Here is a 26,999-nt window from a genome sequence, read left to right on the forward strand (position 1 = left end):
CGCAACCCGTCCTCCTGTGAGTAATCCTAACTCACAGTGAGTAGCTCCACTGATTCACGACCGGGCTTTTGGGCTCGAGGAGGGGAAGGAGAAGGGAGGGTGAGGAGGGCTCTCTTTTGGCATTTGGGTGTGCCATGCAAGGCTTACACCCCAGCAAGAAATGCTGTGATCCTGCAAGCACGCCTTGAAGGAGCTGCCAAAATTCCAGTGGGTAACCCTGCTGAAGGCAAAAGCTTCAAATTTAAGCATAAGCTAATGCCTAAGTGCCTGCACAGGACTTGTTGCATTAGCTGATCGAGCTGTCAGGCTGTAGTTTGTCATTTTTTTCTGTATACTCAGGTGTGATATCAGGCACCAAAGCAGCAGGTATGGAAACATATGCTGAGCTGCCTGTGGATCCTCCAGCAAACCAGTGAGGAGTGCTCAGTCCTGGAAATCTGTACAATGATTTTGCTGAAGTCTGAGCCTCACACAGTGCCTTACGTCCTCATAACTCAATATCATTGATATTCAGGAGTCAGTTACCAGCGAGGGCAGCCACCTTTGGAAATACAACAGTCCTGAGTTTCCCCACTCCTGCTGTGGGGAAAGGCAATAACAATCCACCAGCTGCAACACCAGCCTTGGGGGAATCGCTGGGGCTCCCAAAAAACACAACTGACCTGGGCCAGAGGGACAGGACCTGGCTCAAGAGCCCCATTCGAGGGCTTGTCCTCCCCCCAAGGGCAGTGGGAAGGAGACGCCTGCTCCTCTAACAGTGGACAGAGGACCTGGCGTGACCGTCTCTCTGCACCGAGGATGGCCCAGGGCAGAGCAAACCCCTGGTCACCTCTGCCACCCTGCCCAGACCCCGCTGATCCCACTCTGCCATCGAGACAAAAAACATGTCCCTCTGCAGAAATGAACGGGCTGGCTTTGTCGTTTCAGAAGCAAAGACTCAGACCTTCGAGGAAGCCACACGCAGGCAGAGTGACAGTGAAGTGGTGAAACTGCCTTCTGCAAAAAGCAGCCTGAGCACCGCCACCTCTGCGGGCTGTATCACTGCGTGATTAAGTTCTTACCAGACTTTTTGGTAAAGGCAACCTTCCTGATCTGATAACTGCCAAGGACAAGCCAAATACGCGGGGTCAATCTATGCTCGTTTAATCCCCAGAAGGCAGATTAAGTGTATAATTGACCCATATAATCCATGTATCATCTCCAGTGAAATGTTTTCTATGTCCGGTTTAGGCAGACATGAGGCCCATAAGAAAGCGATCAGAGACACAGTATTACCATTGCAGTGGATTTCATCAAAGTTAGAGATGGCTTTTTAATCACTGACCTCAGAGACTGCTAGATTTAAGCAGATGAACTAGCACTAAGCACATCTGTTTTAATCCTTATCTTCTACTCAGGCTGGTGTCTTCAAGAAGTACAAGGAGGAGAAAAATAAATTAATTTTTTTTTAGGTCCTTGCAATCTTAGGAGCTTCTCTTGGTGTTTTGATCTCTCATATCAAAAGCATGTTTTTGTTTTTTTTCGGTAAGATATCGAATTAATCATCAGAGAGAAAAATGCCATCTGCGCTATTTAGGGACTGCATCAGGATGCTGGAATTCGCAGGATCTCGGGGAGCTTGCTCGACGTTCAGTAGCCTTTTGTGTATGTGCTACTCGCCTGCGGCTGGGGAGGAAACATTCTCGCTATGTTTTACATTAGTGTTTACCAATTTATGAGGAAGAAAGGTTGGCATTCACACTATCTACTAGTCAATCATAGGCTTTCTGGATCACATATGTTCTGACGGGTTGAAACCTATACTGTGAGTATCTAAGGGTGTGCGTAAAGATGTACACACGTACACACGTGTATAAATAACTTCCACCAAAGGGCACAACCCTTACAAGTGAAACTCCCACTGCCTTCAGGGAAAACTATGGATGTATAAATCCTGATCTTATGAAATTCTGGGTGTCCTGAGCCAAAGGGGACTCGAATTTTGCAGGATTGGTCTGAAGGCTCGAGATCACCCTGAAGGTATTTTCCTGTGTTTAAGATACAACCTCTGGCCGCTGCCTCATCATTCCTATAAACACTCACATTCTGCACATCAACTCTGCCACCTTTCTGGGGAAAAAGTGACAAAATTTTACTTTCCATCAGGCACGACACAGGGTTTGCAATCCTTTGGCGCTGGATGCAAAGCAATACAGTGGTTTAAATCCCAAAGCACGCAGCCGTGCACAGGAGCACAGGGAGTGGATGCTATGATGCTACTCTGAAACTCTTCTGTTACCACTGCTCTCTACCAACGGCCCTTATTTCAGTGTCTGAGCTCTAAATGTTATCAAATTAGTGAGCCAGGCCAAGTAAATAAGTCATGTTACTCTGCAGTAAACAGCACTGCCAAAAAGCTAGTTAGGTTTTGATTATCAGCAGAACTCCACCATCAATCTGTTCATTCAATGATCCTAAGAATACAGATTTTTTAAATTAAGATGACTCTATTTCAGGGAGGGGAAAAAAAATACCCTGACTAATTTGCAGAATTAAGAGGATTAACACACAGACCACACAGAAATATTACAATAATCTTCCACAAACACGCACATCTCCCGAAGAGCATAGCCCTGTTCTGCAGGTGCGAGCAGGGCACACGATGCAGGGGAAGAGAGATGGCATCTGAGTTGAGAAATCACAGCAAATACCAAAAAACCTATATATTAACCCAGCTTCTGTTGGGAGATGGCCTAACGCTCTCTGCAGCCTCTGCTCCTGGGAGCAAAGAAAGGGGAAATTAATGGAAACGGGACAGGACTGCAGAGAAATGGGGGGGATGAGGAATATGACAGGAGATGCAAACCCCACCAAATGTGTGATAGGCAACTTTGCACTGTGCAACACTGCTCCCACACTACTCACAGCAAAAAAAACCCAAACAAAAGTATTTTCCTGACTGCACAGAAAGAGGATTTAGCCCTATATTGTGAATGTCTCTAACAGGATCCCACCAAGACCAGAGGAACTGCCTGCAGGCAGATTTAGGCTGTTTACCTGCCACTGCTGCACGTATTACCATATAATATCCTAAAACTGGACTCGGGTTTGGGCTGGGGTAAGCCAGCATTGCTGCACTAAGCCAGCGGAGGAGCTGGCGTCGAAAGCGTTAATAATCTCATTGCCTGGAGAAACTCTGCAGCTAAGAGGATTGCTCCTCTGCCACGCCGGGGGACATGAGAGCAAAACCAGGCCCAAGTCTAATTCAGCATCGTAAATACCATTTTTGATTATTCCTCTTCTCTCTGTTATTAACAAGATAGCCAGCACCTGAAACGTCCCTGGGAAATAAGACCATAATGCAGAGACCAGAGGAGGCTGAAGACCCTGTGGCCACGCTCCTTTGCTGCCTGAGGTGAGGGCGGCAAAGCGCTGCAGGGCTGAGGCTGAGATCAAGCTCAGGACAGCAGTGTTCAGCCTGCTCCTTGCCTTACCAAAACACAGGTGAGCACAGCACCGAATTCAACGGGGTCTGGGTCCAGGTGACCCCCACGCACTCATAAACCCCACTACTACTGACCCACCAGCAGCACCTCAGCCCTGCTGAGAGCTGACCTCAGGAGCAGTTTGCTTCTTCAGCTGCAACCCGGCAAAGACAATACACAACCACTCAAAATACAATCCCAATTTTTGGGTGATGAGGGCTCGGCACATCCCCTTCCCTCCTTGCAAACCAAGGGCCCCACAGCTTGCCCTGCTCATGGGTGCACACTCATGTATGCGAGACACGTGCAAAGATGCCAGCCACATCCCAATGCCACCCCACTGGCATGGAACAGCTCCCACACATGGCAGCTCCTGCCTGCAGCTTGCGTGGGTCAAAACAGGCAGAGCAATGTCAAAACCCTACTCCCGGGTATTTTATTCCACATGGACCAGGGAGACTCAAGGAAAGCAGGGAGGGAAAGAAAGGTTTTGCACTTTTTGCTTTCCACCAAGGTAGCTGCTCTTTAATTTTTTTGTTTTTTTCAATGTCAACTGTTAATTTGTTCAAAATATGGCTGGGTAAAACTAAGTACGAGCAGATCAAACTGAAATCAATATTTGTGCTAATTACAGCCTTTTGAAAATTGGAAATAATGGCCCAAAGGATACCAACACACCAACTGCGAATCATAGGGAAAGGATGAGGGAAAAGGCAGTGTGGGCATTGAAAAGAACAGTCCAGATGAGCTCTGGAAATTTAACTGCTCGTGGAATAAATTTCAACACAAACGAGCAATGCACTCGCAGGCCCGCTGCAGATGGAAGCGACAGTCTTTTGTTTTATGTTTTGTTTTTTCTCCCCATGCCTGCTTGATGGGTGATTTGCGTCTGGTGCTGCAAACTCTCCCCGGAGCGAGCGCGCGCGGTGCCCAGAGGAGGCACTGCCGTGCTCCGTGCATGAATGAGGCATTCTCAGTGGATATGGGTCATGCTAGTAGATGTACACAGTAAGATTATTTGACTCTAATTCATGCCACTTGATATAATGTGATAAAACATTTGACATGAGAGATAAGTTCCATTTTAATCCGACAAGGTGCGGGGGAAAGAAAGAGTGGGAATTGTAAAGGAGGAAGAGGTTTCTAAGGGACAGGTGATGCGCAGAAGTAGAGGTATCGAGTGAAGAAGGAGGTTGGCTGGGGGAAAAAGCAGCTTTCCCTGCACACTGAGGAAGCAAACGAGCGAGTAAAGAAAGCGAGGAAAGTTGTTAGAGTTCCAGAGCCGGGAGACTGAGAGATGGCACTGCTGAGAGATGAAAGGAAGGAAAGTAGGAACAGAAGCTGCTTCAAACAGAAATCGATATACAGACAAATACCCTAAAGGAGACTGAAACACTAAGGCTGGCCGTCAACAGAAAACCTTCGCTATAGAACGAGGACAGAAAGGCTATAACACAACAAGAGCAACAGAAACAGAGATATTGGTTAACATGCATCCAAATCCAAAACAAACGGGCATCACAGGTCACTGTTCTCTTACAGTCCAATGAATTTATCTTCTGCAACAGAAAGATAGCTCTGAACATCTGGGTCAGTTCCTACCATTGACATCCTCATCAAGGAGACCACATCTCAACTTTACCTTTGGTGTCAGGCACCACAACATGGTCCTCCTGAAATATGAAAGTCTATTCCAAATCAGCTCTCTTTCGCTTAGCTTTTAAAATTAAAATTTAGTACACTTAATTAGCTGTCAGTTTTGGAGTGCTTGTCAATGAAACACACTGCAAAATGTGCAGAAGAGATGGCCCTTAGCAAGTGTGTCTGCCAACAACCCGGCTCAAATTTTAACAGCGAGAACAATGACCAAGATGTTCTGCTACAGAGAGATTTTCCACAAGCTTAAACATAGTCAAGGGCTCTCTTAGAAGATGCTGTTCCCTTAAAATCCACACACAGACAGACCAAGACACAGTAGAATAGAGTAGAGATTAAAGCAGGCAGAGAGCAGATACGAGCCTTAGTCAGAAAGAAAGGAAAGATTTATTTATTTTTTAAAGCTATAACCAATAGATTTTCTCAAAATGTGACTTATCCTCCTGTCTTATTTTGTCACATTTTGGGTCTCTCCTGCTTGGTGTCCAAGGAGGAGAAGGCATTTACTTACATCAAATAACCTTTCTATATACATCTCCTCATTGACCTTATCACGCAGGACATCCTGAGAGTGGCGGACAAATGTCACATAGGCATCAGCAACATCCATCCCCGGCTTCTGCATGGGGGAGAGAAGAAGAGAGAAAGAGAAAAACGTGAACAGAGATGCAGGGGGCAACTCATCTGTGTAGCCTCATCGCTGCTTTTCCTTCTCCTCCATCTCCTGCTGTCCTCTGCAGTTCGCCCTTTCCTTACCTGGCGGACACCGCATCCCGCTGCTTTGCCCAGCAAAATCCTGTGTGCAGCACAAGATCTCACCAAGACACTCGTTTCTCTTCTTTAGCCTAGAGTGAAGCAGGTTGGGGGAATAAAGCTCCTCCTCGACACACTGATGCCGGGAAGGTCTCTTGCTACCCTTGGTGCTGTTGGTTTAATGAGTGAACCAGCACGCCAGGCTGGGCACTTGCTGTTTTCTTGGGTCATCTTCTCTATGCAAGCCCTCTGGTTTCTGAAGGTAGAAGCTAACAGCCAGAGCTGGGTGCAGGGCTCTCCTGCGGTGTGCAGTGAGCAGCTGGTGGTGCAGGAGGCCTGCCAAAATCACCTTTCTTTTCCTTTTCAGATCCCTGACTTCAGCTCACATTTAGTGTTGTTCTTCAGAATACACTGGGTAAATGGTAAATCAGGGGATGTACATCTACGTGAATGTTTAAGCCACTGTTAAATGGCAGGAAGCCTCTCTGTCCTGTCACACTTCTACAGCTCTCCGCAGAATTGAACTAATTTTAAACAGTAACCAACAAGCGCGCAAGAGTTTGGGGACAACAGCATTTCTTTAAAGAAAATGGGAACTGAAGCAGGTAGAAGAAAAAATACTTAAAAAAAAAATCTTGTTTGAGTTCACATTGCTTGATATATTGGAATCAAACTTACCTCAGAGGAAACCCATTAAAATACTGTAACATGAGTCATTACAAGAGCTGCCACAAAATCTTAAATGTCCATGGCACATTGTAAGTTTGTTAATAACTAGTGTCATTAGTTTCCATTACTGTGATTTACCTCAGATCACAGAGTATCATTTCTCTGCAAGATACGATTGTCAGCCACTGTAAATTGAAGTTAGTTAACACATCTGTGTAATTTCCAGGGTGAAAATGAGGACAGTTTGGAAAGCAGTAGGAAGGGAGTTTTTTAATACAAAGCAAACAATTATCAAGCAAAGGGCCAGTGCTTGGCCCTTGGGAAGCCAGTAACATTTCTTAACACCTACTGCAACAATGACAAGGTATTAATTTGAAAAACAATGAGGACAACACAAACGTGGCAGTAGTCAAGTGTTACACTTTCAAGCAATTTTCAGCATGCCGATCGTGCCCATTTCAAGGTGGCATTAAATGGATGGGTTTGTACCCAGACGATTGGGAGGGTGTTTGCAGAATTAGATTTAACCGATGGTTTCCTGTTCAACACTAGGTTTTGCCCTCTGTCCTCTAAAAGAGGGGTCTCTAACCAAACAGGATTTTCTTTCTCCTTCCCCCAGAAAGGCAGTGGCCCACGGACCATGGGGTGGCCTCTCATAGAGGTCTGGGAGCTGAGCAGGGCTGGGATCTGATTTCATAAAAAATGTTGAGGCTGCCAAGGAAGCTGTTGTAATGCGGCTTCACTTCCAGGGGGAGGTGGAGAAACAACTGAAAAATAACCCAGATGAATGATTTCTGCTCTGTTTTAAGCAGAGCACCAGAGCACCCGACTGGCTCCAAGCATGAGAGCACAGGCTGGCTCCTCCCGCATGGCTGCGATGTCACAGGCTTCCCAAGTGCCCCCAGGTACAACGAGAAAATGCTTTAGGGAAAAGCCTGAAAGGGTTATATAGATTTACTGAGACCACTTCCCTGGAGATGCTTTACCTTCCAGGAACATAGAGGCCTCAGAGAAGGCCGCACTTTGCTCTAGAAGTTACTGAAAATAACTGTTCTGTGCTCAAATTCCTGATGACTAAATATTTAAAGTGCACTCAAACAAGTAGGAATCTCAACTGAAGGATCTCCACATTTTCTAGGGCTAGAAACAAATGCCGAGTCTATTCCTAACGTTCTCAATATATTATTTCTATTACTCCAAGACAACAGGATGCCAATCTCTGCATTGGGATATTTTAAACCAAGCAAGACCTCTTACTGATCAAGAGTTTGTCTTTTCTGTGCTGGGCTCAAGATACGGTAATTTTGTAGGCAAGATTTATCTTGGGCTAAGGGATGGAAACACCGAATGCAGATGATGTGGTCCAAGATGTCTGACAAATTTCTCACATTGCCATGTGAGAGCATGCAGAGCAATAGCATGAACAATAAACGTACATATACACATTATATATACAAGTCATCAAACTCAGCTGAGTTGTTCTTGCAACTCTTGCAAGAGTTGTTCTTGCATCCAGTTAGACATCCAGTTTGTCTAACTGGATGCAAGAACTGGTGTGGTATATTAAGATTTACTCTTTTTTTTAATTTGTACTTGCTCAGGATCTTTCTGCCTGTAAATATTACAGTAACCCCTTACTCCAGCCAACATCCATATATTACACTTCAACTCAATTTAAATGTAAATTTCTGGCAAGTTAAGTGCTCTGTCTAAGAACGTTAAGGGCTCTCATCCTTATGAATCAAGGTCTAATTAGAGGAGACGATGTACAGTTTTCCTATACCAATTACAGAAAAATGGAAAAAATTACTTTCATTAACAAATTCCCAAACACATGTTGCTAGCTCATCACCATTTCCCCAAAGTAATAAAAAAGTCATTTTCCAAAAGAGTAAAATAAACCAACAATTAGAAGAACAAAAATAAAATAGATTAGCTAATGTGTTAGATGTGTGTTGGCTCAGTTCTAACATGTCTGGACCTTTTTGTTTGGAAATTATACTCTATTTGTACAAGTCCAAATGAAGAATTAACAGAATGCACTGCTCCCATTTTTTAAAAATGTGATTCAAGCCAATTGCATAAATATGGTACCTTTTTGACACCATCTGCAAAATATTGCCTAAACAGCCTCGTAGGTCTCCATAAGAGGGTAACTGCTCATTATTAACGTCATGGAGATATTCTTTCCAGTTCAAATGTTAGAAGTGTGAAGGCCCATGGTTCAATCTTGGCTGTTAATGCATAACGTGGGTTGCTAAACAAGCCATAAACCAAAGCACGATGCAAATTACTATGACAGAAGTTGTTTAAATTTTGCTTACGGGTACATCCACGTATTTGGAAGCAGCCTTCACCTGTAAAAGGAACAAGAAGAGAGTTTACACCATCAGTACATTTTCAGGTCTTAGTTTTTTCTTTAAATACCTATAAGGGCTTCTCCAGCCAAGATCTGGGACAACATAATGCTGAGTGGGGGAAAAAGGGTGATAAAAACTACATTTCCTGTCTAAAAGAATAGGCATGGGTGGTATTTTTGTTGTTGTTGTTTTGGAGAGGTAACTTCACTGCTGCTCAAGCTCTAATAGCAACAGATGATAGTGTGGGAGTTGTGCTTCTCCCTCCTTTACTTCAGCGAGTGGGGGAAGATGGGGTTCGCAAGTAGACATCATTATTTTCTTTGGAGCCCTCATTCTCTGCCCAGTGCCATGTGTCTCCAAAGGCAGTGCCTGTCTCTCCTGTGGAGAGCCGCATCTCAGTGACCGTGGGAGCTCCCCCAGCAGCAGGGACATGATGGCATAGCGAGGCTGGCAGGCCCCTGCACCAACGTGACCACAATAAAGCACCCAAAGGTCCCTAATTTTGCCCCCTGTCCATAGTCCTGCCTGCAGCATGCTTCCCCCAGCTTTGCAGGCTGTACCCTGGGACATTATTTTCCTCCTTTTTGCTGGCCCTGATGCTGGCAGGAGCTTGCAGATGGTGGTGGGGCAGTGTGCTCACACCATGCCACAGAAAAGTGCCCCAAAGCTTTTCTGCTTGCTAGATTATGAACAGCTACATTAGAGTTTCCTTTGATTTATCCCCCACTTTTGAAAGATATTATTTGAGGAAGGGCATCAGAGGGCAGCTGCTGCACTCTGTGGTGTCCTCACAAGCCAGTGGGGGCTGCAAGACCCCGAATTTACTTTGTCTCCAGTTTGCCATGCAGCTGGGTGCCCATCGCCTGGCACGGGCAGCAGGGTGGCCCCCAGTGTCAGGTCCAACTTTCCCAACTGAGCAGCGCCCAGCTGGCCAGAGAGACCTTTTTCCCACTCGAGCATAAGGCACCGTGTCTAGAAAGAGTACGGCTGGGATTTTCCACAACGCTTCTGCTTTTAATTAGGGTAAGCGTTGCCGGCCATCTTTGTTTGGGTGTAAAAGCTCACCTGCTTTTAAATATTTCTAAAGCTACCATTAAAACAGCCTAAATATAACATGCACACAGTTGCATCTTGGGATGAATAAATTATGTGTCCCGAATGAGAGAATGAATGTATGTGTGAGACAGAATGTGAGAGTGGGTGGAAGCACTCATATGGTGTGTGTGGGGGGTGCATAATTAAGCACAATGAGGCGATACAAAAGACCAGACTGGTGGTAATTGCCGAGGTGAACGCTGCAAGCATTGGCAGCGCCCAGGCTGCCGAGCCGAGGGGCAGGAACAGAGGGAAGGGCAGGAGGTGGGTGCTGAGCGCCTGCCGACGCCGTGCAACCCGGGGTCTGCCTCTCCAAGGGGCTGGAGGGGGACAGGGTCTGTCCCAGCACAGGAGTTTGCAAGGGAAGCAGAAAAATCAGCGCCAAGCCCTCGCTCCCAGCGGAGAGCGAAGGCTCGTCTCTCCTCCAGGCATCCCCGTTCCCAGCCGGCCGTCTGGACACTTCGCTCTTTCACTGCATTGATCCTCACAACTTTCTGGAGAAGCAGCGAGGCGCTATCCCGCGCTCCTGCCGAAGGGGAGCGGAGGAGCCCCAGCCTCCGTGCGTGGAGGCGGCTGGAGCCCGGCCAGCGGCTGCGGCTCCGGAGGAGCAGGCAGTCACGCACACCCACGCCGGCGAAGGCTCCCAACGAGCTCTTCTGAGCAGCAAAGTGAAACAAGCAGGAGAAAAACTCAGAAAAACTCGGAAAACACAGCTCAACAGCTCACAGAATTCAAGCTGGGGTCTCTGCTCAGGGCAGCACCGTGCCATGCACCTGTATCTTCCGATATCACACAGGGCATGAAGTGATGCACCCCAGGAAACCTGCGATCTGAGCCTGGATTTAGCACTCCTAAGTCCCATCTCAGGCTGCCTCTCTTCCCCAAAGCCAAGAGGCGACAAGAATAACTCAGTCAGCTTCCTGAGATCTCCCCTCTCCTCCCACAGAAAAACTGAGCTTCTTCTCCTGCCCACTCCCCTTTAATCAGAATTACTTGTTTTTCTTTAAACTCAGATTTGGCTACATTTAGTGAAATTTCCAAACTGCCGGATGTTGTGTGATTTTTGCTAGGCTGCCGTTTTTCACAAAGTATGTGACTTTGCCATGAAACGTCTCAGTTTACCATACAAATTTTGCACAGAACAAAATAAGATCTTTTACTTCTGTCTCCCTCGGATAATATGCAGTCTTTAGTTTTAATTACCATAGGTGTAATTCACCACCTACAGAGGCCATCCAAACTAAAGGAAATTTTAGCAGCTATCATTCCCGTGACTCAGTGGATCTGTGCATGCAGACGCACAGCCATGGCCTGGGCTGCTGCTGCCGAGATGCACTTAAATGTAGCAACAAACAGGAAAAAAAAAAGTATGGCCAAATTTAGAAGGGTATTTTCCTCCCAAAGTGCTCTGCAAGGAGAAGTGGCTAGTGAGAATTTATTAGGACAACAGATGCATTAATTTTATCTTGAATTTCGAGGCAAGAATTGGAAATGAGGATATCCTACTAGGTGATAAAACTGTCTGTCACAAGACCCCCGATTGCATGTCACTTGCGGAGCGCCTGGAAAACAAGCGATGAAAGAAGTCGGTGGAAGGGGGTGGGAGCCTAATGCTTTCTAGAGCTCGGCGGCTTGGACCATCACACTTTGTTGTATTTGTTCAGACAGAGAAAACGTGGGAGGTGGTGCAAGCCTGCTGTAACAAGAGAGTGTTTCTCTATTTATCGCTGCAAAGACTAAACACAGCAAATCACATTACGACTGCAGGGAAGGGAGACTTTCTCAGCCTAGTGCCAAAGGGGTCGGGGCTGGCCCCCAGCCTCCTCTTGCAGCTGGTGGTGCCCAGTGGCTCCCAGTAAACAAGCGAGACAAAGTGAGAGATGTCCTTTGCTGGGAAATGAGCAATCCTGCTCCTCTGAAACGTGCTCAGCACCTTCCTGGGGACATGCCCACTGCATGACTCACTTGCACAATAACTCCCTGGATGCATACCCCTTCCTGGCTGGAAACTCAGTAAACTGAAGCTATGGGATCAAGTCCAAAGGCTGCAGGGCAGCTGGAATGGGACAGATAATTTTGCTGCTTTTGGGACCATTAATTCTCATTAAATGTCTGAGGGGAAGCTGGGTGAGGATGCTTGAACCCCATGCACCTACGTGCTGCCTCCTCACAGGCAGCAAGAGCCCAAGTGCAGCGGTGGGGTTCACTCAGCATCCGAGGGGAGCAGCACTCAGCAGCGTAAATGGTAGGATGCAGTAGGAGCAGCGCAGCATCAGCTGAGGAACAACTTGGACTCACGGAGAAGGAAGGGCTGCACATTACGCTGTCTACCCGGGCTGATGCTGGTGCTTCCGATGCCTGAAAAGCTGCCGCCTCCACATCCTCTGCTGCTGGCACACGAGCATCTCCTAACCCTCTGCAGCGCTGGAAGGAGGGAAGGTATCCACCCAAAACCATCCCCTGCATCCCCCCGAGCAGGCACCAGCACAACCCCAGGGCTGGAAACACGCAGGGGTTAAGAAGAGCCGCACCAGGGGGCAGTGAGTGGGACACCCTCTCTTCCCCTCCTTCTTTGAAGAACAAAGTGCCTCCAGCATGCCTGAAAGATCAGGATGCTTAGTTTGAACCCTGTGGTGGTTTAAATAAGCTGCCAGATGTTGTGTGCACACAGCTGCCCATAAGCAGAGTTTCTTGCCTCTGCTGGCAAGCCTTCCTACATCCATCCCTGTTTCCAAACAGATCCTACAAAACTGCCTCAAACTCAGCAAAAAAAGCCCAAGAGCAGCAAACAACAGACAACTGCAGGTAGCTAAGACAAGTCCTGAATGAGATTCTGGAAAGCCTTTTCAGTTTGCAGAGCAGTGTCTTCTGCCCCTGCCCAGTCTCAGGACTGTGCATGTGGGCAGTGAGGCCGGTGGGTGAAACTTAATGCAGCTTTCCAAGCAAGCCCAGACACACGCATTTGGGTGCACACCGGTCTGTGAGCACTCAAGGAAAGCCACCCTTGCAAACAGACACTCTGGTACACCTTGTGGCATGCATTTTCAGAAGGCCTTTGGAAATCAGCGGCTATGGGTTTGTCCTAAGAAGCCACCACAACTCTTTTCTGGAATAGTGTTCAGATTGCTAAACTCCTGTGGGTATTGAGGGTGATTTTGCAAGATATGCAAAGATATGGTTCTTGTCCTGTATTTTTCTAGGAAATATATAATGGGATGAGCTGGACTGGTTCTGCAATGTTAGGGAGAAATGTGGCATCAGAGGCACCCTGTACTACGTAACCTCATGGCATTTCCTCCTACCTTGTTCTCTTTTAGAAACAAGAAAGCATTCCCTAAATGCCCCTTGTTTTGTTTTTCACTTCTTAAGATGGTCACTGTTACAGACAGAAGACTGGAAGGAACACATTTGTCATGGAAGGTGGCAATGAAACAACTTCTTTAGCTAAGGAAATTGTGTGTACATGCGTAATCCTCATATACATCCTCAACAAAATAAACTCCACCAGCCTGAGTGATGACTGGAGATGCCTTTATGCTGTGCTACAATATGATGGCCTATTGCCGTGGAAACTAGGACACCTATGCATCTGGGGTGTTCATGTACTGTGTATCTGCATACAGGTTGTTTATCTGTTTATGTGGGGGTTATAGTGTTCAAACATCACAGAATGGCAGAATTATTCTGTAGCTGATCTAGTCCTGGGACAGCAGGAGATTACAACTCAGAAAAAAAAAAAGATAAAGGAAAATATTGTCTGTACTCACAGTAAATGACAGGAAAGAAGAAAACAAAGTTCCTTCATCGTATCTAGACAGTTTGGCCAAGACTCCTTCCAAAATGGTGACAAACTATGGAGATAAAAAATACTACAATTATTTTTAATAATTGAACAAGAGTCTGAAAATCAGCATCAGCTTCAAAAGAAGTCAGTAGAGCTCTCCGCATTGCCAAAGGAACGGATAGCTGCGCCCGAGCACAGCGGGCTGGGGAGCAGGGAGAAAGGAGCTCTGCTTTTTGGGTGCTACATGGTCCACCTCTCGCTGGGTGGAAATCAGCCCTGGGTGTTGTGGGTGGTGCTGGGGACAGGAGGTGGGCGCAGCATGGGGGGAAGCCAGCACAGCCTCTCTGGCCGTGGAAGGCGGCGGTTCTTGCTCCCAGTACGCAGTGTCAAGCACGCAGCTTGCTGGTTATTCTTGCAGAAGAATCAAACTGGCATATGTTGGCGGATTATGTTTAAAGGTCTCCGCTGTATAATAGGGATGACTTGTTCTCAGAAAGTTTGAAACTAGAGGAAAACATACCCCGCCATCTTTCTCCCTACGTACCAGTTCCCCTCTGTGCTATTGCAGCACACCAAACCTACACAACAACCCAAGGGAAATGCTGGCAGCTGAGCTAAAGGAGCCGACTCCGATGAAAAACAATTCCCAAACAATTAAACCTGGCATTTTGGAATGTATTTCCCACTACCGTCACCTCTAAATTAATTTCTTAGAAGAAGGTAAGGCAATCTTGTACAAGACAAGTTGTTCTGTCCCCTCAACCTTACGCGTAGAAGAGGTGACCACCTCTGTGTGCCACCTCAACGTCTATGCAGTAGCATTTAGCAGTGCCACCCCCTGACTGAAGCCACCCTCAGTGCCGTGGGGTGATGCTGGATATGGGGTGTTACCCCATCAACATAACACTCATTCCTTAAAACCACTTCTGGCCCAGTATGGCAATCCTGCTAGCAGCGTATTACATCTCACACAGTTCCTAATCATCAAAGAGTCACCATGAAAGGACTGGGAGATGTATGATCTTGCCTGTGAGAGACAAGAAGCCAATTCAACGTCTTAATGTGTCACATTTTAATGGAAACGCACATATTAAAAACGCAATGTTAACAGTGAATCACTTCACCTGAAGCTGAAGGTTACCTTTGCCACTAGGAGTGTTATCATTTCTTTGACGGTTTCCTCAATTAGTTCATCTATTTTTGAATGGTACTGGTGCTAAAGAAAAGTAAAAGGAGAAAGGGAGGAAAATATTAGCATTGATCTCAGGCAAGAGCTCTATGATTGCCAGCCTTTTCCTTGGTAAACCACAATATGCAGTAGTATTAAACCAAAGAATTATGCAGCTTATTACCCTATGCTCCACTACAGTAGCCAGTGATTACTTACTCTCATAGCAGAGACCAAATTAAAGGAGAATCCATCAATTTGTGAAGCATGGGCAAACCCTGCCCTCTTCTGTGTGCCCACAGCTCCAGGAGCCACACGCACACGTCAGAGGGGAGGCTGTGCTGTGCCCGAGAGCATCAGCACCCAGTGAAAAGTCCTCCTGCTTCAGCTCTGCGGGAATTACCCTGTGGATCGCATCTGACAAGGAGACAGCCTGCTGCCGGAGGGGAAGGCAGCCCTTGCCTAGGGCACCGCAAACCGCCAGCCCTGGGAAGGGGAGCGGGGAGGATTTGCTGCACCCGTGGGTTGAACCACCGGAGATGATGCTGAGCACTTCCCGCCTACTGCAGCACAGCACGTGAGCGCATGTTATGCACTGGCACATGGTTCAAATTAAGCACTGCTCTAAACGCTTTGCTCAGCACCTGTAAAATAGACTTTAAAGCCCCCAACAAACCAAGAGGAGCCTTTCTGTCCCATGCAGAAGCCCAGGCAGCGCAGCTCTGAGCCCTGGCTGTCGGCAGAGCCGGCGGTGCGAGCTCAGAACCGGCTGACCCACGCCAGCACCGGCAACTTCGGCGTCGCTGAGTCTTCAACCCAATTTCTGCACGTGCCAAACCTTGCTTAGCTTGGGAGCTCTGATGCAATCAGCTGCAATATGGCTAGAATAGGTACTAAAATACAGTCTTCTACTAATTTAGAAAAGACCTGTTTCCAATACAAGATTTAATTAGTGAAAACATACAGTATATTCTTATTTTCAATGGACTGAGAAAATACTGATTATGACTGCTTTCCAACACAAAACATTTGATTTTTCAGTAAAACATTTCAAGCACTGGTGCTAGTCACTATATTCATTACCACTTGGCATTAATATTGTTTTAAAATGTTAACATCAAATCACATTGAAAGAGACAAATCTGCTTTAAATACTAATCAGACTTTGGGAAGGAAGACTGCGAGGGCTTTACAAATGCTAGATGTTGGTCTCAGTGTCTGATCAGTAGTGTCTGAACTGTTCTGAAGTTTGGGGATTTTTTTCTACGACAATAACATATTAACACAGGAATTTGGAAAAAAAGAAAATAGAAGTAGGACACACTTACCCACTCTTTAGCAAACTTTTCAGATGATTGGGGACAGAAATAAAGAGGAACGTGCAAAAGACAGGAAAAAGAACATATGAAGACAAACAATAAATCAACCAAAATCTTTTTAAAAAAGGGACGTATGAGAACAGCAGCATCATGCACAGAAACAATAAGCAATGGAAAATGAAACGTGATCAAAACCTCCTTTCACTGAAATATCAGTACTATTTGTAGGCAGTAAAACGGGAGGAAGGGACCGGGTTGTCCCTAGCTGCTGACAGTCTCTTATGGGTTTCTTTTGCTCTGAAGAGGGAGGCGAGCGGCTGTCACCAGGCAGGGTTCAGCATCGGGGCAGCTGTGCACCCTTCAGGGATGGACCCCGCTGCACGGGCAGGGCAGGGGTGCATGGAGCAGCACATCCCAGCCCAAATCCCGGCCGGGGCTGCTCAGAGGGAAAAACATACACAAACAAGCAAGTGACATTTGCATCTGCAGTTCCCATTTCCATGTCCTGCTCTGCAGGTCAAGACACATAGGTGTCCCTTATAGGGACTGTCGTCATGATTAATCTGTTTAATGCAGAGTTAGGCCTTATCAGCTCCCAGGACTGACCTGGTTGTGCCCGACCTGGTTGTGGGGACCTGTAACAGCTGGGCATGGGCAGGAGCTCCTGACGCCTTTGGCACACACAGCCAGGACATCCCAAGGGAGATGAAGAAGAGACTGTGTATATACTGGGGGCATCTTCCCCGTGATATTTCCCTTCTGCTGCTGCATTTCCTGTGTGCATGGAAGATCTCGCAACCAAGAGTTTAGCTAACTGCTTTCATGGGATAAATGATGAGTTTTAACTCAAAAATGGCTGGATACATGCAAAACAACACACTGTGAAATGCACCGACTGATGCATTTTTAATTAAAATGTTGTTTTAAAAGCAAATAAGAACCCTGATGGAATAAAACCGCAGCCCAGCTCCACCTCGGGAAGGCACCCCCAGGATGGGGTTGGAGAAGGTGGTGGTTTGGAAAGCGACTGCCTGGTGCCGCTTTCACAGACGCCTGGTTCATAAACCAGCATTTCTAACAGCGCCTTCGACATTTCTTATGAAAACACTCAAGGTTAAAGATCGCATAACTGGTTTGCTTTACCCAGCATAGCCCCAGTTTTCGATCGAGTTCATCGCAGCTTTCTATTAGCTCAATTATTACAATCCGTAATCAGTGCACTACAATGATTCAACTTGACTTTATGTGATGAGTATCTTGCCTTGTCATGTAACAGATTGTGTGTACGTTGTATTTCTCTAAGGACCATCTGACCTTAGATATTAAATAGAAACATACTAGACCAACTGAGAAACATTTAATACATACATTTATCCCCTTAGATGTATTAAAAATTCAGAGGAAAAATAAATATTTAAGATGGTAAAGTATGTTTACCAAATGTTTTAACAGCTGCCTTTAGAGACAAGGAAATGGAAATGAAATGATGGGTGTTTGTTTCACAGGGTAATGCTCGCAAAATGCATTCAAGTATCTGCGAAAGTGAATGTAACTGAAGGTAGTCTCGGAGGGAAGGCCATTGGGGTGGGTGAAACTGCAGGAGAGAGGTCAGGTAACGTGGCGAGAGAGTCTGCTCACGTACACTTTGGACAGTCAGAAAAATCAGTGGTTTGTTTCTAATCAAAATGTAATGTCCAGGTAGGTCTGGGGAAACGCCCCTGCGTGAACATGGTGGTGGGCAATTTGAGCCCTTTTTGCTGCTTTTGAACTGTCTGCAAAGGGACCATGTATTTTAGGAGCCACACGGTGCCAGGGATGGGGGACAGAAGGACTCAGTGATGCACAGACCCAGCTCCCTGCACAGACCCAGGCTGGAAACGCGGTTCCTCACCCCTCTGCTGTCTATGTGACCATCTCATAATTTCCAATGGGGACCGCAGGAGCTGGGGTGGCATTTTGTCCTCCCTTTGTGGGCACTAACAACAGACCTTTTATCCACCCCCAGTGCGACCATCTCAGTGCACCAGTTTAGAAAGTTTCAAGAAGAGGAGATGGAGGTAGCTAAAATGCGGAGTGCCATGAGCTAATGGAAGGGGAGGTAGGAAAACTCATTAAAAGGAAGAAAAGAAAAAGGGAGGGTGTATAAAATACTGTAGCCCTAAATAGTAACTTATGCACCGATAATTTACATCTGCTTTACAGGTCTATTAGTTCAGCTATCTGTTAAAAACCTCATGTCCCAGCAACTGCTGCCTGCCACAGGAGTTGGGCTGACTCCGTGCTGCTGTACCAAACACCTTCTTGAAGTGGCACAGGCAGATTTGCAGAGTGAATCCCGCTGCAGCTGAGAGCAGCAGAGAAACACCCGCGCTGCCGCCCGCTCGCCTCTCGCTTGCAATTTGACTCAGGCCATATGGGCAACGTGACTGATGCTCAAAATTTGGAGGAAACTGTGGCAAGCACAGAGCATCCCAGGTCAGCACGGAAAGATGCAGCGAGTGCCTGGCCACACTATATCCAGAGGCAGCTGATGATATCAGTCTCCTCCCATCTGAATACTTAACCTGGAAATTTTATGAATGTAATGAGCTTGCTCTGTCACAATATCAGAGTCCGCTTGATCTCCAAAACGTCCCTGTCCCCAGGGACTGCGCTAGTGTAATGTATGAGGGTTTGGTGCTGCTTTGCTGTGAGGAGCATCACAACCATAGCCCTTCCTGGCTGCAGCAGCTGCAGGCTGAGGGATCTGGGGAGGTAGATGGGTATGGATATGGAACAGAAAGTGGTGGAGAAGTTCATGTCCAAGATTGGACAACAAAAGCTCATTCAAGATCTGCCTCAGCTGACCTGGAGGATGAAGGAAGACCCTGATGATGAGCAGTTTGAAACCTCTCTTGCAAGGTGACGATTGCAAATAAAATGTTATAACTGAAACACGTATAAGAAAAATAAAAAGAAGAACTGGGTCTGATCCAAACACCACTGACATCAGGGCAAGAGTCCCTGCTGCATCCAGTGGCCTTTGGAGCAAGTGCTCTCAGAGGAACAGGGTGAGGTGAACAAATAAAAAGAAAACAACAAGTTGCAATGATTCACTGCAAAATCTGACCACGGGACGTTGTCATGAAAGGGTTTGTCTAGGAAGTGCTGACAGGCAGTGGGATAGGACAGCCAAACAGTATTCATGTATTTATTCTAGACTGCTACAGGAATATTTAATTTGGCTTGAAGCCACTGTAGCACAATGATCATTATGATGTATTTAATCTAGTCCAATTTACCATGTCTTTCTAATTCATAGATCAATTCACAGAAACTTCAACCTGCTACTATGGCTTCAGAAGAAAAACAATTATCAGCAATTAATTAAACACATTTGTTGTTTGGCAACTTGAGTCATTAAGAACCTGCCAGTCCAAGACCATCAAGTTTGCTGATTATACCCAGTACTCAAGGAAGTCACAGCAGCTGGAATGTCCGTCTACTTTCGGAAGTTACCTGTTTTGGTGGCTTTTGTTTTTGTGGTTTTTTTTTCCTTACAAGCATCACAGCAACAACTTGGCACTTACATTTTCCTTATGTTTGCCTACAAAAAATAGTCATACACAGAAAGTGTGTTGCCAACACCTGGCTCCAAGGTGCAGTTAATGACTCTACATATATACACATGGTCATCATGCATCAAGCAAGCTTAAGAGATGCATACCACAGCTCTTGCAAAAAGCCACTGCTAAGTGACAGGGATTCTGAATGTTTATGTTCATTAGACTGATTTGAGAAACACCCCTTGTATATTCATCTGCACACTCTATATGGAAGATTAAATCCACAACTGAAACAATGCCTCTGAAACTAGCACAACAGGAGATAGGAAATTTCATGGCATTGCCTTTGAAAGCTGTGAAGGGAAGAACCTGCATTTTTACCTCTTGGCCCATCTCCATACTGCAAAGCTTTGTTGACTGAGCTTTGGCATCCACCATGACATTAAACATGGTGCATATTGATTGAGGGACTCGGAAATCTGTTGATCGGCTGGTTTTCTGCAGCTTTACTTCAAATGCAATCCTGGTTCTGTTGAGAAAAAAAGACATTTCAGTTACCTTTTAACATGCTGAAGCTAATAATAATGTGAAATGATACCGAGAAGAGTTCAAGAAACCAGAGAGCTGAATGCTGCCGAGAGCGTTATAGTGCAATTGTTACCAATGTGCTTTTACTAAAAATGATTTTCCAGTTTAAGAAGAAACCCACTTTCCAGAATACACACTATTTATAAAGTGAGCAATGGTTTCAGGGAAACTATGACTTTCTCATGCTTGATAAACAGTGTGATGATGCTACAAACAGCAGTGTCAATGTACACCTATAATTTGGTTGCATTAGCTGATTTATAACCACAGACAAATAGCAAACCTGATGCATTAAAGGAAGCTCCTATTGCTCCATTATATCAATTACAAATAACAGCAGCTCATTTATTGCTTTACTGAAAGGACATTGCCAGATCATTGCATTTTTAGGTTTACATGATTTTATTTGCTTGCTGAAGTTCCTAATTGTCACATAAGTTCATAGAAGTGGTTTCCCTGAAGCGCACATCCTCACCAGAATACACCTGCAAAATGTGCATGGGTGCAGTCGTGAACACCTGCACACACATCACACCAGCCTGCACCTCACTGCTCTCCTGAGGATTCACTGAGCTCAAATTTGAATCCTTGGCAGTCACAAACTGTGTTACACCAGGAGCTTTGTTGGGCCAAAGATGACAGGATTGGACCCTGTGTCATATTTTAACATATCAAGGCATTTGTGACTCTACCCTGGGGAATGCTCTGCAGTATGGTGGGCACTGCGTTGCCTTTCTTTGGAGCCCCTCTGCAGATTCTGGAGGTACTTCACTAACCCAAGCTAACACAGAACAATTATCACATCAGACAGAATCTGCCAACAAATTAACATAGGAGCTTCAATTTAGAAATAATAATATCAGCTGCAGCTCAAGAGTAACTCTGATCTTGAACGATCTCTCAAGGGTTATGAGAATGAAAACTCATTTACAAATGTGAGACTCCTGTTCTTGGGAGGAGACCTGAGCTGGTACACAGGTCCACCTGCCCAAATTTATTAGTGAAACAGGCCTTTCTTGCAAGGGTTGCTTTCCTGAAAGCACCGAAATACAACCAAGTGCGGAAGGCGGGGTGGCTCCTCCATGGTATTCAACAGTTCAGAGACAGACGCGAAGAAAAATGTTGTGTCAAACTGAAATTGCTAAAGAAACCTTAGCCAGGCCCTGTTTGCAGGTGATATAAATAGGGAAGGCAGCATATTGGTTTACATCAGCAGTGGCATTTGAACTGATTTAATTACCAGTGCCAGATTTAGCCTGGACTCGGGGACTAGAATCTTGATAATTACTGAAAGGACCCAAAGTGGCTGGGATTTTCCATCTCCTCGCAGAGATGAGTATGTTCCTACTTACTTATGCTCAGAACCATTATATATAGTTATACCATTACAAGCTGGGCCAGGTTTTTATAGAGGGGCAACATATTTGTAGAAAGGTTGAAGCAGTTGGGAAAAAAAAATCCCTGGCTGTCAGGCACACAAGCCCTTCCTCAGATGTACCTGTAAACTTGCTTGTTTTTCCCAGTTATCTCAGCTGACCTGACCTGGTCTGATTTCTATAGATCATCGCAGCTGTAACTGCACTGCAGGTGCAGCAAATTGGTTCCCATTTTTTTTTTAAAAAGGAGAAAATAAGTGTTTTGATGGTGATGCTGGGGGCAGGGCAGAGAGCAGAGCTCCAGCACTGGCTTGGCTCCTAAAGGATGGTCTGGCAAACAGAGGATGACTGAAGCTCAGCGTTCGTGCCAGTCAAAGGAGCAAACATGCGCCGCTGCAATAAAGCGGGACTCGCTCAATGCCAAAGACATCATGACCATGTCACTGCACTTAAAATGTACTGGGTTTTATTCCAGAGCAAGCTTTGAGCTGTCTGCCTTCCAGCGGGTGAGTCTCCTGCCTGCATCTCAGGGACCGAACGTGCCTTCTCCTACGGCTGACGTTGCGTATCCAGACTGTGAGGGATGTGTGAATGATAAATGCCACGCTCACACTTGCAGAGTGGCCAGGCAATTGTGGTACAGAACAGCCACCTCACACATTGCAGCTAATATTACCATCTACCAGCTGTATTTGACACCCATTTTTCCCTTGGTTCATCTCTTTGTCTATTAATTTCTGCACAATGGGATGCAAAGTTAATTTCTTCCTCCTGCCTCATCACCTCTAATACCAAATACACCTAAGTTACTGTGAAAAGGTTGGAAATTTACCCATAACATTCTGTTTTCAAAATAACAGCTGCCTGCATGTTTGAAAGTTTTTTAAGGAAACCTCTCTGTTTTGGAAGATCTGCAGGTGAGTATCCTATAATGAATGTAATAATACAACAGCTTTTCTCAATCTATGGCAGATGTGAAGCCTGTGTGCCAAGCTACACCATATCCCCTTTTTGGGATCACTTTTTTGCTTGCTTTTTCATGAACCTGTGTATTTTAGGTGGGTGCTGAGATCTTACCTAGGCCTATGCCTTCACCAAACTACTGCCAACTACCAAACTGCATTTACAAAGACTTGACCTCATGTGTGCCAAGGAAAATAAGTAACATCCCATACAGCTTGAAAGAAAGGGTGATTTATTGCCTTATTGTGAATATGCACTCTCCAGAGCCTCAACAGGGAAGTGCTTGCTTGGAAGAATTCCAAGCCACAATTCACAGCAATGGGGTGGATTTCCACCACGCCTGTCCTGGGCAGAGGTGAGCTGGGGTCACTAAGAAAAGGTGGTTGAAGTGAAGCTTCATTGATAATAAGACAGAAAAACCCATTGCATCCTGTCAGCTCCTATGAGAAACAGGACTAGTTTGCTCACGGGCACGTACCTTTTCACGCAAGACTCGATCATGTCACTTGCCATAAGCTTCAAGCGTTGCTCTAAGTGCTTTCCAAACTCCTCCTCGGGCCAGTGCAAATCCCGAATGAAGGTCTGGAGGGCATCGAGTTTCCAGAACATATCTTCTGAGGTGCCTGATCCATTGCTGGCAGGGCAAAATGAGAACAGAAGTCAGAAGTGGCATCAAGCTCTTTGTAACCTGATGTGGAGACCATCCCTGCAACAAGTGTAGAGCAGACAGTAGTTTCATACACAGGACAACGCTGGCAATCTCCACCATCAGGATTTTGAGTTTTACCATACAGTTGCCTAATCTACCTTGCTGTCATAACCCACAAAACTTTCCAGACCAGGTGAGTAAGACAACATCATGAGTTACACATATTAACGGGAAGAATGTGTGTATGGTAAAAATCAGCCTTAGTTAATAACCACATTAACGTATGTGATTATTAAGAATTAAGGCCAGTAACTGTGGCAGAAAATCCTCGATCAATAATAACTGCCATACTAGGCCGTATGCAGTTATTAAGATTCAGGGTCTCATGCAAATTCCAGCCCCCTCTGAATTTTATCTTGAGTTTGCCTTGTCCCCCCGCAGTGAGGGCCCGGTTTCCAGGTAAGGGACAGTGCTAACAAGTGGTGAGCGAGGACACGCTTTATCTCTTGAACAGCTGAAAAAAAATCGGGGTAAGTCAATTGAGCTAAGGGCACTAGACATCTCACATCCAGGAGTTTTGGCAGGATTGACCGCTGCGCCTTTTCACAGATCTGCCTCTTGCAAAGGCATCTATAGGACAACAATTTATTTTTTTTTAATTTATTTTGCAACATCTTTGGTCTGTCAGAAAAACTCTGAATTTCTCTCCCAAGCATATATTCTTGTACCCATACCCCTGCCCAGATGGAAGTCTTTGGTCCTGCAGTGCGTAGCTACACGGGCTCTTTTCACAGTATAATTTTATCTCAAACCTCCACTCGCAGAATAAAAATACAGAACTGGATTGCACTCTGTTTGTGCAGAGAAATTTATGCATCCGTAACCCTTTTCTCTCCCTCTCGCCTTCTCTCTCACTTTTTAATTTTTTTTTTGTAGTACAATTACCAAGGGAGCTTCAAGAGTTTCAACCCCCTCCTCGCATACCACTCGTGCTAACACAGTAATTTATAAGATATTTAACACACCATGCATTGCCACTTGTGCTGACATCATCTATAGAAACAGATGAGGGAGGGTGTTTCTATTGTGACAGATGCCAGCTGCATTGAGTTAATGCTAGAGGAGACCGGAGCTAATGCAGACACGGCTACCGCGAGGTGAGAACCAGAGTCCCAACATGCCAGAGGGGTCCTGCAGGGTCCTGCGCTCACATAGATAAAGAATGAGCCATCTCGGTTGTAGGAGAAACATATCTGACACTAAGCAACAGGTAACATGTCCTTTGATGGAGGGGAAGGGTGAGTCAAAGGAAACCAGGGAGATGAAAAGATAAAGAATCAGGCATTTCCTCCAACCAGGGGCCAGTTTGTACAGCAGTCTTGAGTGTTAGTCTACCATCAGTTTTTAGTTTTGCCTGGTTCGAACCTGTGCTTGGGTACAAATGAGCTTTAACAGTCTAAACCCAGTTTTGGAACTGCACAAATTTATGTTTTAAATAAAATACACGTACAAATACAATAATTGGTATTTACTACAGCAGCATTATGACATCCATTTGGTTTCAATATTTTAGAAGTATTATTCTTGGCCTTTTTCTCACTTTTGATTAGGGCTCCGTGCAAGTAAACAATACAGTAAGTTCATTTCCAAGATGCGCTGTTAATATTTTGCTTGTGAGCACTGCAATGACTCTAATCACTCAGGCAGCTTGCATTGTACCATTGATGCTCAGGCATTTGCAGAGGGATTATCCAATTTTCTGTCATGACATGATTCTTATCTTTTCAAGGGCAATACCACAAAGCATGCACAGAGAAAGATTAAAACTTCCAAGTACTCTTTACAGACAACTGCCTAAGCTAGCCTTTAATAGAGCTATCTTAGCATGAATATGAGTTGTATAGCTTTGAAACACAAACGACCAAGCTAATATTTAAATTTTTTAAAAAGTACATATTAAAAAATCAAACATAAGTGTTTGTTTTACTTCTGGTTCATTACAACTGCTCTGCAATACAGCCTGCATGAGGCTAATGGCAGAGGCATTTTGGTGGACCCCAGGTGTAGATGTAATTGAGGGTGCTTCAAGGGGATAGTTTTGGGGGGTTTCTTCAGCTTTATCTTTGAAGTGAGAAGGTAGGGGAAAAGCAACACATCTGTGCAGTGCTGGCTGAGACCACCCCATGTCAACTCTAAATAACCCTCTAGGAATTTAGAAAGAGAACTGGCAAGGTCTCAGTTCCTGTGCTAGGACATCCTGGGAGATGAGATGACGAGATTTGGGTTGAGCCCACTCTGTACCACCCTCCACACTGCTTGGTGGCTGGGACATTTAAGAGAAATCTGCTGTAAAAACAGAAGTTGCCTAATCTGTGCTCAGGATTTGTGATACATCCTCCCCACCCCGAGCTCCACCTGTGCACCCTGGGACACTCGGACAGGGATTGGGGAGCACAAAGCTCCTACAGAGCTGTGACTCCGTGCCAAATTTTGCAGGCCATACTCTAAAGCTCACATTGAAAATATCTTGAGTTGGTCACAGTGTTATTCAGGCTGTAACAATGGCAGTGGAGCTTTAATTGCTCTCCGTGGCCTCCCCCAACGTGAATAAAAACTGTTGCAGGGGTGTTCCTCTTTGTTAAACTGTTTCACCAAAATCAAGACAAAAATTATTATCTGGGAAATGCAGAACTTGCTTTATATAAAATTCACTTTTAGATCTACATCTGGTCCACAGAAATGGGTTGATCTCTTTTGGACAAAACTCTTTGCTGAGACACACAATGTCGCACTGTAAGCTCTGTGGCTCATGCGTTGTTCAGACCACGTCCTGTTGTTGACAGCTATTTTGCAAAGCAAGATACTTGCTCAAACTCAAGGTGGGAGTAAGACAAATTTTCAAGATTCACACAAAAAGTCCTCAAAATACATATGCCAGAAATTCACTAGTGTCTCATTCAGAAAATGTCTAATTAACTGTATCACTCTTTAAAGTTTTATATAATGCAGAGAAACAAACAATACATATCCATGCCAAGATTACTTTAAATTTAAATGAGATCTAATTTGAACTGAATACACACTCAGAATCATAAATAGCAGCCATCCATGACGGTGCAGAAAAGCTAGGCATTTGTGGGATGCCTAGTGGGATGTTAACTGGTAGATTTGGTACTTTAGGGAGATTCACATTTGGTAGATTCACATTGGGCAGATTACTTGTTAAACTCCTGTGGAAGAAACAGACAGAAAGAAAAAATACCATAACAGTGACAATGCAGATGTAGCAGAAGCACGTGACACTCATAAACAAATCTGCAAAGTTCACAGCACGACGACAGTCAAAAAACCAAAGCAAAACATTTCGGAAAGAAGCATGAGTATGGAAGCCTAAGTGTACTGGGCTTGTGGTCTGCAATAAAAAGCAAGTTACTGAAAAAAGGAACAGAACGAAAAGAAGAAGAATCACAAAGTAGCAAATTAAGGGAGTACTCAAACACCCACAGAAAATAACTCCACCTTCAAGTCCTGATACCACTGCAGAGGGCAGAGAGCAGCCTTTCCTCGGGAAAATCTCTCTCGTAAGGAAGTGAGCCTCAGTCCTTACACA

At 45.3% G+C, this 26,999-nt stretch overlaps 1 protein-coding gene across 1 annotated transcript in view; it reads right to left on the bottom strand.

Moving 5' to 3' along the window:
• Positions 1–26,999, bottom strand: part of CADPS (Ca++-dependent secretion activator) — a gene marked incomplete at its 5' end in the record, with an annotated part of 168,303 nt that overhangs the window by 14,993 nt on the left and 126,311 nt on the right. Inside the window, 7 exons of the mRNA XM_010178929.1 lie at positions 5,632–5,739; positions 8,867–8,899; positions 13,765–13,848; positions 14,923–14,997; positions 20,195–20,342; positions 23,219–23,374; positions 26,473–26,619. Coding sequence (XP_010177231.1) covers positions 5,632–5,739; positions 8,867–8,899; positions 13,765–13,848; positions 14,923–14,997; positions 20,195–20,342; positions 23,219–23,374; positions 26,473–26,619 — 751 coding nt within the window. The remainder of the gene's footprint in view (positions 1–5,631; positions 5,740–8,866; positions 8,900–13,764; positions 13,849–14,922; positions 14,998–20,194; positions 20,343–23,218; positions 23,375–26,472; positions 26,620–26,999) is intronic.

This window comes from Mesitornis unicolor, unplaced genomic scaffold (genome assembly GCF_000695765.1).
Source record: "Mesitornis unicolor isolate BGI_N332 unplaced genomic scaffold, ASM69576v1 scaffold322, whole genome shotgun sequence".
NCBI classification, from domain to species: domain Eukaryota; kingdom Metazoa; phylum Chordata; class Aves; order Mesitornithiformes; family Mesitornithidae; genus Mesitornis; species Mesitornis unicolor.